Raw genomic sequence first — 12,546 nt, forward strand, 5'->3', positions numbered from 1 at the left:
TCCTAACATGCGATGATAATATATATGATTTATAGTAGTATGTGTGTGTGTGCTTAGTCACTCAGTCATGTCCAACTTTTTGAAACCCCATGAACTGTAGCCCACCAGGCTCTTTTGTCCATGGGATTTCCCAGGCAAGAATACTGGAGTGGGTAGCCATTCCCTTATCCAGGGCGTCGTCCTCACCCAGGGATCAAACCCAGTCTCCTGCATTGCAGGTGGATTCTTTCCTGTCTTAGCCACCAGGGAAGCCCATATAGTAGTATATTTCATATATACTGCTGTATATCATATATGTGAGAGTGTTATGACCATTCCCTAGAGTCGCCTGTGATCTACAGGATGCCCAGTGAACAATTATTCGGTTCTGTTCTTTTTTTGTGTGCTCTTTTGTATAACACAGACAATCTGAACGACACCTGGAGCCAAGCTTCATGTGTAGCCAAAGCAAAGCAGTGGCGTTGTTAGACCTTTCAGGACCAGTACAACGGAGTGCTTATGTTACCCTGCTGACCTGGGAACTCCTCCCTTAATTTGAAAGAGAATTCTGAATTCAAGAAAAAAGATGCACAATAAGGAATTACCTCCTAGGTTCTGAAGAGCCTATGTTTCAGTAAACTAATGCACCACATGCAAGATAGGTGATGTTTTAATGTTCCAGTGAATATGTGTGCCTTAGGATAATTAGTGGGAGTCCTCTCCCTGAGGCAGAAGGAGCTTGTGAGCAGCACATGGTCACTTCTGCCTCAGGTAGAGTCCTGGTCCCTTGGGACAAGCCACAGATAATGTGAGGTCTGCATGTTGTCCCCCGTGGCTCAGAGACACCGGCACACGTGCCTCCACCAAATGCCGCACCCTGTCTTTATAGCAGAGCCTGCTGTCCATTTGGCTGGATGTTCAAATCAAGACATTCACCTCCCTCAAGGCTGGATGTAAGGCTTGAACTAGCATCCCAGAGAAAAAAAGGTCAGCACTTTGATACACAGCTTCCATGAAATGGAATTTTAATGAGCAGAAGCAAAACCTGATCTCCTTGCTCAGAAAGCCGATGTCTTTGTTCTTTTCATGTCATAACATTTCACTAGCTCAACATCTCCCCTTTTATTCTGGTACTTCTCCTCTAAGAACTGAAGAGAGGCCGCCTGTGTCTCTCGGCAGTGTTTTCTCACCTAAGATGTGTGGATTTGTGTGTTTAAGGAAACTCTTAGGAAAGATGTCTTGCGGTGTCAAGGTTTGTTGTTCTGGAGTTCTGTTTTAGAGGGAAAATAGTCAAATTTCACCAAATTAATCCAATTCGCTGTTGTGATTGGGGAACATGTGGCTTTGGGTACGTGATCATCATATAAAGCTCTTCTATCATCCTTCACATTATTGACTCATTGCCGGTGGGGGCACAAAGGAAAAGATGCAGGAGCCAGAAAGCGCAGAGAGATTTCTGAGAGTTAAAATAAAAATCCACACCTTTGATGTGTGCTTTTCTCCACTTTGAGAAAATATACTTAAGAGTCTTTCTAAAAATAAGGCTTTTGTTTCCACAGCACTTGATGGTTAAAACTCAGATTGCAAAGGCAGAATTTGGGGAACTTTGTCTTCCCCATAAACAGATACATGTGGGCGCTTCTGGACATCATCCCGGGCTCTCCTCGAGGTTGCCGGGAGTCTGCATGCGTGTGCGTGAACAGTCCAGTATCAGCTCCTGAGTGCAGTCAGAGGGCAGCATGGTGCTTTAATGAGCTCGATCAAAGTGTTATTGTGTCCAAAGGCCAAAAAATGTAAGAAACACTTCTAACTCTTTTATCTGCTGCCAAAACAGAGTGGAAAGAGAAGCAGTGGAGCCCCGTCCTCAGTCTCCAGACCGTTCTTCTTTTGTGCTTCTTCACTCTTTCACGATGATGGAGATGTGGTTTAAGAGCAGACTCACGTACTCCCAGCGCTCACCCATTGCTCAGGTCGCAGAAGTAATTTTCTCACACAGCCTCTCCTTGTTAACAGCAGAGTCATCGTAGGAGTTGTAAAACGCTACAGCCAGTCTCTACTGGCTGGCAAGCTTTGTGCCCACGTTCATGTTCTGCTCTTGTCCTAACAGAATTATATCAGAACAGTGAAAAATGCTGGGTTTGGAGGGAACGCTGTGTGTCCGAGACCGTACTTTATCACGGGTGGGTTAACCAAAGCCTGAAGTAGAAGAACATCACAGATGCACGGCGCATCGGACATGAAGCACATGCTTGCATTTAAATCACGTATATCTTACTTTTTTACTGATGTAATTGTGAAATATGTTCTTTTTGCATTCATAATTAGGGGGTGGAACAGATGGTGAAGGCTTAGTTTAAAATAATCTGTCATTAAAATAACCTAGCCTACTGGTAATTCTTCACTCTAACTGGGGATAGGTCATAGGGAAAGAGTTCGGGGTGATTTTTTTTTTCCTCTTCTACATTGGAATGTTGTAGAAAGAACCACTCATTTCAGAGTAGTCTTGTACGTGAGAATTGCCTCTGTAAGGGCACTGTAGTAAGATTTCACTCTGAAATTTGGTTGCAGGGAAATATGCAGGGGATAAAAAAAGAAAGCAGACACAAAACAACTTTGACAAATATAAATCCATTTAGCACAATGCATTAAACATTAGTATACCTTCAATCATGAAGCTATAGTTAGTTTTATACCCTGCAAGGAAATAGCCTCATCATTTGACAAATACTGTTAGAGGCACTCGGCTTTTGGGGTTAAGAAACTGCGCCTTACACTTTATATGTTACTCTGATGTCAGGGGATATAAATTATAATTACAGGCATTATTATTCAGAGACGCTGTGGCTCCTGACTTGTGTATCCAAGCCTCGCTGCAGCATGCGTACCTCATAGACTTACTGGGATGTGACAAAGGAAATCTCTCATCAGCCCTGTCGAGATGCCTAAGAACTGGTTTTAGTAGTAAGAAAACTGTCTTGATGAATCAGATACTTGCATGCCTTGAAAACGTCTGTTTTACTGTTTCTTCTAAGATTTTGTTCTCCATCTGCTTTGAGGAAAGCAGATAGATTTCAGCGTGGCTTTGTAATAAATCTTCTCAAGGAGGAACTAGCATTAACATTTGTGTTGGTTCTTTTTCATCTTAATCCAACCTTAGTTAATAATCAGAAAATTCTACATACTGAGTAAGAAGATGTAATTAACCCCTTGACCCCAGAATCTTAATTGGCGCCTGTTGAAAACAGTGGGCAGTTTAAAAAAAAAAAATTAAAAGGTAGCCTGCAGTGATTGAAACAGCTCTATATAGTAGCTTTCTTGATTCAAAATTTTTGAAATTTCCACTGAACTTGCAGATTAATCATATCTGGTTCCCAAGACTAATTGAATGTTTCCTCCTTCCTCCCACCCTTTAAAATTAAGACATCCACATTAAACCAATATTGATGCTACTCTTAAAACTTTTCTAAGCAGCAAAATACAGCTAACTATAGACAGGGATGACCCTGAAGCAGAGGGTAATGGCCATGTGAAAACGGACCTTGCCAACCTGCTGACACCGGGTTTCATATCCCATTCTTTATTTGAAATATACTTACACCCGAGTTATTAATTTTATCTCATACTATAGATACAGTTGACTCAGATGATAGGCATGAAAGTGAAAAATATGGTTAACTAACCTGTTTTGTTTACCTCTGTAGTGGCAAACAACTAATCTGACTAGTTGTTTCCCCCCAACCAAATTGGCTGTTATTTTTAATTGAATTGACTGGATGCTTTGTGTCATGTAGACATAGCCTCATTTTAATCTCACCAGGAAATTGGAACATGTGTCGAAGCCTCTGTTTTTGCCAAACAAAACTGGCCAGTTCTTAGATCGCCGCTGCTTAATAGCATCAGATGTTTAGCCTCCAGATATTCCTTTTCCCTGCCACGGTGCCCAAACCTCCTTTAGTATTTTAGCAAGTATATTGAGATAGGAACCTACTTTAAAAAAACATAATCCCTTTCAGTGAGAAAGCAAAGGATGTGTGTCAGTGACAAATGAATAGCACTGAGTATTTTGGAAGACTATGAAAGGATCCAGTCTAACTCTGATCTTCCGAATGTCAGGAGATATCCCAGACTATGTGAGACATCTGTGGCATCAGAATCTGCAAATAATCTAACAGCTCCATAAACAAAACTCTTGGAGGAAATAACTGCCCTTCCTCTTAGTCATTCTAATGTGTGTGATGTGAGGGAAAGAGCTTTGGGCTTGGAGCTAGAACTGGATTTCCTAAGTCTTATTTGAGCAGTTGTTAGATGCTGGCTAAAAATAAGTAAGATGTCTCCCTGCTGTTAAGAAATTCAGTCTCTTTTGGAGTTGGATAATTCTACTAGGGTTATGGGGCTTCCCAGATGGTGCTAGTGGGTGAAGAATCCACCTAATAATGCAGGAGACACAGGAGACGCGGGTTTGATCCCTGGGTCGGGAAGATCCCCTGGAGAAGGAAATGGCAACCCACTCCAGTATTCTTGCCTGGAGAATCCCATGGACAGAGGAGCTTAGCAAAATACAGTGCAGAGGCTGCAGAGAGTCGGACACAACTCAGCACGCATGTGTGCACGTGTGCACCTGCCCGCGCACACGTGCACACACGCACACACACACACACACACCCCAGGATGATACAATGTCATCAATGCTTTGTTAATACTATGGGAAGTGGTGTATTTAATCCTGGCTCTACCACTAGCTGACTGTGGTCTTACCCAGCCGCTTAACCTGTCTGTGCCAGGTTTTCCTCACCTGAAAAGTGAGAGTTTAGACTACAAGGGGTCATCTCTGTGCCATTAATCCTTTTCTCTGCTCTCATTCTTTTGATTGTCACTGGTTCCCACAGAAGGTATCTTCTGTCTCTCTGTGTGTCCCACTGATGTGACAGGGGCATTTTAGGGTTTGAGAAAATGGCTTACACAACTCCCTGTGATTATATTCTAGACCACGGCTCTTAGGTTGAATAGAAAAAACCTAATTTGGCCCTTCTCTCCCTGGAGAAGGTCAAAAGAGGCAGTCCTAATCCTCATGAATCATCCTTAGGAGATACCTGGCTTGAGTCGAAGATGTTGAGATGCTCCCCAAACTTCTACAAAGGAAACATCCATTTTTGCACTTTTGGTTCAAAGTAAGCTTCCGCTGTATCATACTGGAAGCTTGAAAGTTTGGCTCTCACGAGGCTCGAGAAGGCTTGGAAGTTTTGTCAAAGATCAGGAGTCCAGTTCTCTTAGACATTGTTTTGTTTTCTGCCCCCTAGATGCTTCCAGGGAGATATTACAGAGCAAAGGTGACCTCTTGGGGAAGTGACTTATGAATTCTTTTTGTCATTCCACTCCCCATTCATCTCCTCCAAATGGTAGGATTCTATGATTGGAACAAATCATTCAAGAACAAGGAATGATTTTAAGAAGTTATAGGCTGCCTCAATACAAATATGTTAATTTCAGAAATGCTGTCCAATTTATCTTTTCATTAATGTCCTTGTATCAAGTAGAAAATCTTTATTTTTAGTGGAAGTCAAGGCAGTGTGATTGAATCTGACAATCTGAGTTTGAATCCTAACTTCATCATTTACTAAGGTCAGGCGTGTTGGCTAACTTCACTAAGCCTCAATTTCCTTGTATGTAAAATGTGGATAATAACATAATTACTTCAAATGCTACTTGTAAAAATTAAAAGAGACAATACCACCTACTTAGTATATAATAAATGTGAGCTATTATTATTGTACTATCTTGACCAGAATCTTGTCTATTATGTAATTTGCTTTTATGTGGTACAGTACAATGTGACTTTTGAATCGAATTTTTGGATTCTTTTTAGAACCCACTTGTTTTCACCCAATTGTTTTCAGAGGAGGAGGTTGGGTACTTCTCATAGTTTCTGATCAGTGGGGCGGTGAAAAGGAATCAGGAAGCATGGAATCAAATTTCATATACACACACATATTCCCATAATGATATATACACATATTTATATACATATATTCAATATATACATATAAAATTCCAAAAAAGTTCAGTATTTTAAGAGACTGAAATTATCACTGAGATTTAAGGCCGTGTATTTTTCTACCTGAATTTTACATGCTTCTTCCACCTTTCTGTATTTAAAAATTATGTCATTAGTTTAATGTTGCCACATACCTTGTTCCCAATGAGGATTCCCTGTATTTCCAAACTCACAGCCTTTGTAAATATCACTAATCTTTAAAACTTCTTTTCCTAGGCAAGCAGTACTTGTGCAACCCACTTGATTAAAAATAAATAAAACAAAACACAAGATGTGAGGATGATGGAACATATAAAATGCACTTGGATTGCAAGAATTTGAAACAAATTTATTCTCAATTTGAGTGATATCTTTCAGTTGGGAGTCCATGATGATTTACACCATGCATCAAACTGAAATTGCAGCCCTCTATTTGAAAAGTAGGCTAACATTTCAGGAGCTGCATATAATATGCAGTATTCTTCTTTTCTCCCCCTTTTCTTCTTTTCTTTCCATTTCAGGAGTTGTAATAGAAACTAGATCTATCACAGTAAAGCTTTAATATAGAGTTTTGCAAAAGAAGGATTACAATTTATGAAGCTTCAGCCTGTAAACATTTATTCATAATATATTGACTTTTCCTATTTGTTCTAATACAATAGGCACTGGGATTGAGGAGAGAATAATCCTTTATTAATTAGCAAATTATTGACGTCCATAGGAGCATAAGTGGTGATTTTACTTGTTTTTTATACAAGAACTCTTTTTTTCTCTTGTTCCATTACAGCTTTCATTCCTGTTCAGGTATTTCCTAACCGTGCTGATTTAATCTCAGTAACTACTGAATCCAAAAACATAAAGGCAACATCTCAGAAAGTCAACATGGCCTGATTTTATACATATATGCAGTGCATCTTGATTAAATGACAGACACATAAGGAATTGCCTGAAATAGGGGAAAGCTAGCTTGTGGTCTTAATTCAGACCTTTTATTTGTTCATGTATAATGCGGTAGTTAAAGATCTTAGACTTCTGTTAAACATGAAGGAAAAGTGATCTTAAATTTGGTTATATGTTGCTTTGTATTAGATGCCTTATTAACGAAATCTCCATCACATATACTTACTAACCTTTCTTTTTTTTTTCCTGCAGTCCCTGGATGGCTTTGTATTTGCACTAAATCAAGAAGGAAAATTTTTGTACATTTCTGAAACAGTCTCCATCTACCTAGGCCTCTCACAAGTAAGTAAAACCGTTTTAGATTCTTGACCGCAATTGTGAAGGCTCCTTCAGCCTCATGCCTGCCCTTCTTCTTCAACAGATATTCTGTTTGGAGTGAATTATCCAGTTTTTTTTTTTTTTAATGGCTCTCCCTGACTCTGCTCACAAAGTCATTGAGAAAGCTGTATGTCAGTCCAGAACGTTTGGCATCAACTTGTGCTCAAAACTTGAGTCCCCCGTCCCTACCCCCTAAGGATCATTATTAATTTATTGAGAACAAATGAAGTTTCTTCCCTTGGTTGTTTTGAACTTTGAAACCTCTGTGCTCGGTAGGAGAGGGACACACTAATGGTGCTTCCCTTGTGTCCTATTACTGGCTGTTTATGGAGGACCCTGCACTGTCCTGGGAGCTGACACAGTGACAGGGAGTCATCTGGAGTCAAGAAATGCTGAAAGAGACCATTAAAATGTGTTGTGGGGAGGAACGGTTCCTGCAAGTAGGCACTTTGCTGCCTTTGCAAATGCTTCCTTATGCAGAAAGACGATTTCATAAAATAAGATAATCTTTGGTTATTTGCCATTTAATTACCCACACGTGTCTGTCAGAGGTGAAAAGCAGGGTAGGGAGAGGGGGGGAAACGGAGGCACATGGGGGCAGGGGATGAAAGCCCTAGACATGCGTTCTTGATAGTCCCCCTGGAACACAAAAATTTGACTTTTGTTCAATTCCCAGACACAGGCTGCCACTACAGAATGCCAAAATACCCTGAAGAAAAGTTTGCAGTTCCACTAATTATCCAGATGTTTTCTCCATTCAAATGCTCAACATCTGGGTATCCATGCCCATACAGGTGATTGGCTGAGGCTGACCCTTTTCATCTGGTGGTTTGGCACGAGAAAAACGCAGTTCCATGGGAGGGATTTTGTATGTATGTGATGATCTGCCAAGTTGGATAATCTACTTCTCATTCAGTTGCTCCTTTGAGCTAAAGATGGAGATGAGATCTGCCTCTCTCCTCTTAGGCAAGACTCACCCCAGACCCATTGCTTCTGAAAGTTGGCACTGCTATAAGGAGGCAGCATGGCTGGAACATTTTGGCTGTTAGTGAGTTTGCTGGGTAATAGCTAAATCAAGAAAGACATTGGGAGATAATAAAGAGAGATCGTTGGCATTTGAGGAGGGTTGGGGGAGGAGGAGAAACCCTGCCAAATTTAATTATTTACTTTTGAGACTCCAAGCCCGGGGTGGGGCGGCGGGCATTAACTCTTGCTTGAAGGATGTGCAAGCTATTGGCTGTAGTGTATCTAGCAATTCTGTTTTATGTGGACTTGAGCAAACCAAATGATAGAAACTGGGCTATTGTCAACTCAATATTAGTATTCTTGTGTCTCATGGAAATCTCTGGCTTTCTAATGGCTTTTAATAGACTTGAAGCCTTGTCTTAATCTGTTTGAGACCTAGTATTGGGAATCACCAATGTTGAAATTGGTGTGCCACCATATTAACACTGTATAGACCTGGGAAAGCCACTGTTTGTTCTGCAGTGCCCGTATTCATATATTTTGTGCAGGCTATCCAACAAAGTTTAATAAGCCAGTGAAGAGGAAGGATGAATAATTAGTTTAAGCAGGTAAATGCTAATTAGGGAACTCCTGAAAAGCATCCATTATATACTAGCTCAAAACACATTTTACAGCCCTGGTTAGTGGTGTAATCCAAATTCTGTCAAGGCAACTGCATTTTCTGTAATTGAGATGTGTATGTTTGCTTTGCATAACAGATGGCTCTGTATGCTTAGACTGATAGCTAGGAAAATAATAATTGCATTATTCTGGCCAAAAGAATATTAGCTCTTGGGTTTTGGCCATTTCAGTCAGTCCTCCTGCCAGCACAGCATATGCACATATATGGATTGGATTTTCAAGGAAATTGATGCATCTGGAATAGTGTGGCCATCTGAAATATCATCTGTTCAAGAAAAATTTGGCTTTAACCCTGTGCTGGTTTCTCCTTAAAAACAAGAGATTCCACTGCTTCTCTACTATCACATTAAGTCAATCTTTTCCTATAATCTGAGGCAAATCATTGAGGCTTCCATAGGAATAAAATAGCTACGCAGGCATGGTATGGTAGCTGGCAACTTCTGTACAGTTTTCGCCCGCCTCTGCGTGGGATGGGTTATAAAGTAAGTGTGCATCAATAGTCAGTGTCTCGGCTCACCCGAGGGCAGATGCTGGCCACCGTGGGCTGTGGCCCTGTGTGGAAGTTGTGTTTTGTGTCACCCCAAAGAGTCCAACGTGCAGCTAGACAAACGTGGTGTGGACAGAAGTCTTCATTTGAGGGCATTATGCAACTGAAATGATGAAGGGTAGATCACTCCTAAGTGATTTTTGCGTATACCAATGCACATATTTGGAGTTCAAAACAAATTTAGAATTCCAGAAGTTAGTTCTGGGTTAACATGGAAATAATCTGATAAGAGCATAGTGTGTTTTTAAATGCCCAAAGAATAAGGGGGACACTCTGTGCTAAAACTTTGGGAAAGATTTTCCAATCCAATTAATGTTCTCAGTCCTAAAAGAGTAATTGGGTTTCCTGAGACATAACCCTTCCCAAGTTTCTTTCATGCCCTCTTTCAGTTGCAGAGTATGGAGTGCTCACGGGTGACATCCAATGTAAAGTGTATTAAAAGTTATTCAATTAAGTACATCCTTAATCTTTTAAACACACACACACACCCTTAATTAAATGCAAACCACTCTGTTCATATCCTACAACTTTGACTCAGTGATTTTTCCATCAAATTCTTGACAGTGATAAGGAATCTATATAGTTATATTCCCTCCTTTCTTTTTTAAGCAGTATTATTAAATCAAGACAGTGTGTATCATCAGGTCTGTACCCAGTGAACCTGCTGAGGAATATTGTGAACATGTCAGTTTGTTAGTGCATAGCTGTGTCTGCATTTATAACTCTCAAGACGTATCTTCCTCGGTTTTATTTTCTTTGAACATGTAAATAAATATGGTGGCTTTAAAATGGCTTATGTTCTCAAGAAAGAATTAGGATTCTTTTTTGGCTCATGAGAGAACTAAGCAGAGAAACTTCTAGCAAGCTCAGTTGTGTAGCATGAATATAGATACAGCCAGAGCAGGTTTTTCTCCCCCACTCCATTGAGGGTAACTCCAGGTGTCCAGGATGTGTGTTTGCCACTTACTGCCTTTAGGGTGTTTTCATATCGTCTTGATGATGGGAATGAAGTGATCTATGCTACAATGATGTCCAAACATCTTCAGCAGACCTTTGACTTTGCCAGAGATAATCATTTAATTTAACCAAGATATGGTTTCAGGTTGTAGAAAATGCATTGTTGACTTGCATCCCTAGGTGTAAAGATTCCCAGGTACTCACTACTCAGCATTACCTTAAAGGAAGATCCCCAGATATCGTTGCTGAGTTGGGCTTGCATGGAGATTAAATGACTTCTTATGCCTGCTGATGGTGTCTGGAGCTGCTAAAGACAATTCTGCTCCTTACGTAAAATGGAATAGGCAAAAGTAAAAGCAAAGAAAGAAAACAGAGTCATTTCCCTAATACTGAAAATGCAGCAGTGATGGGTAGCCCACTTTTATGGAACCTCTTCCAACATGTAAGGGGCTTAATCACCAAAGAATCCAAAAGACTTTATATGATAAATAAAAAGCATTTCTACTTCAATATAGGAGTGGAAATTAAAGTTTACAGAAATATTTATTTGTTGATTTAAACCCTCCTCTTCTAAAAAAGAAATAGCTTACATAAACATATACAATAAAAAGTAGTGGCAAAATAGAACTAGGGTCTAGGGAAAAGAAAGATAAACATAAGTAATCTGTTACTGCATAGTAAGAGAACAGAATAAAAGTTTATTAGAAGGGATATAAATGATCTGATAAAGTATCAAATTTACCTATGAGCTTCCTGGCAACCAAAGCAAGAAGGGAAATATAGCCAATTATAGCCAACAATCAAAAATAAGGAAGTATTACATCTTAAGGAGAAGAAAGTTTTTTGGTAACTGAAATATTAAAATAAACCTCAAATACAATTTCTGTGGGAGCTAATATGTGGATTATGACATATCAGTTTGCTTCCACTGGAATCCACATTCAGAACAAGGCTATAATGACCCATGAAACTAAGGGGAGCACACATATTACAAATTACAGAAGGAAGCAGAAGATACTGCTCCCCTCAGATGATTTTGAGAATGATGTTCTGACATCCAGTACTTACAATGGCATTGACTAGCTTGATGTTTTATGTGCTTTTAAATCAGCTTTTCTTAATCCATATTCAAATACTGCATTTTCTTTTAAATGTTGATGAGAAAGTCAAAAATTTATTTGCCCGAGGCAGAGGACTTGGGTCTCAGTTAACCAAAGGATAAAAGTGGACCCTTCTGAAAACATTTTATCTTGAAAATGGGTTAAAAGATGATGATTCTGATGCACTTATGCCAGAAAAATGTTTTCAACTTAACAGAATTCTGTTTAAAGCATAATGGGTCCTAGAGCAGATGGGAAGTTAACAGATATTTCCACTGTGATATCATAAGGAAATATACTATAACCAGCTAAGCCCTCTCTTAAAATATACTCGTATCACCTGCCCATGGCCTCCAATGCCCAGCTTGCAGATGAGTCATTTTTTTTCTTCTCACCATATCCCCATTTTGGCAGAAGATACCTCCGTGCCATTGCAAGCCAGCTAGAAGGAAGCTGCAAACAAGGTTATGCATTGGCTTGGTTCAAGGCAGCTTGCTGAAAGAGGTAGGGTGGCTGCAGCTGTAAGAGCTAATGGAGGTGGAAGGAAAAAGGTATAGATGGTCATTTAAAATTTTGTCTTTTTTTTTTAAGCCATGCAGATATATTTACCATAAACTGCTTTCCCATCCTGTTGTTCATCTCCATATTTTAGGTTTCTCTGCATTTGTTATATAGAATGGCAAATGAAATTACAGCCCTAGCATACGAGTACAAGGTCAAATAAATGACAGAGCTCAGTCTATTTGTGAAGCTATTCTGAAAGGGAACCATGGTGCCAAATGTGGTTTATTTGAATAATAAAGAAGAATTAGATTCCCCTGATAACTTGGCTGAGGGCCAATAAATCACTGGAGGTTAAAGATGCTTTGCGATCGCCATGTCTTTCTTTTGCTTTTCCGAAGTGCAAGCCTCAACTCTCCCATTCTGTGTTTTTCAATACAAATCACTTGAGGTTAGTATGTGGTTAATATTCTCACTTCCATGCTTATAAAAGATTATATATATAT

General features: G+C 39.7%; 1 protein-coding gene across 4 annotated transcripts in view; it reads left to right on the top strand.

Moving 5' to 3' along the window:
* The window catches only part of NPAS3 (neuronal PAS domain protein 3), a 959,432-nt gene that overhangs the window by 685,370 nt on the left and 261,516 nt on the right, over nucleotides 1-12,546 (top strand). For all 4 annotated transcript variants that reach the window (XM_061394930.1, XM_061394928.1, XM_061394927.1 and 1 more), the window contains one exon: nucleotides 7,163-7,252. In XM_061394930.1, the coding sequence (XP_061250914.1) occupies nucleotides 7,163-7,252 (90 nt within the window). The remainder of the gene's footprint in view (nucleotides 1-7,162; nucleotides 7,253-12,546) is intronic.

Source organism: Bos javanicus, chromosome 21 (assembly GCF_032452875.1).
Source record: "Bos javanicus breed banteng chromosome 21, ARS-OSU_banteng_1.0, whole genome shotgun sequence".
NCBI classification, from domain to species: Eukaryota; Metazoa; Chordata; class Mammalia; order Artiodactyla; family Bovidae; genus Bos; species Bos javanicus.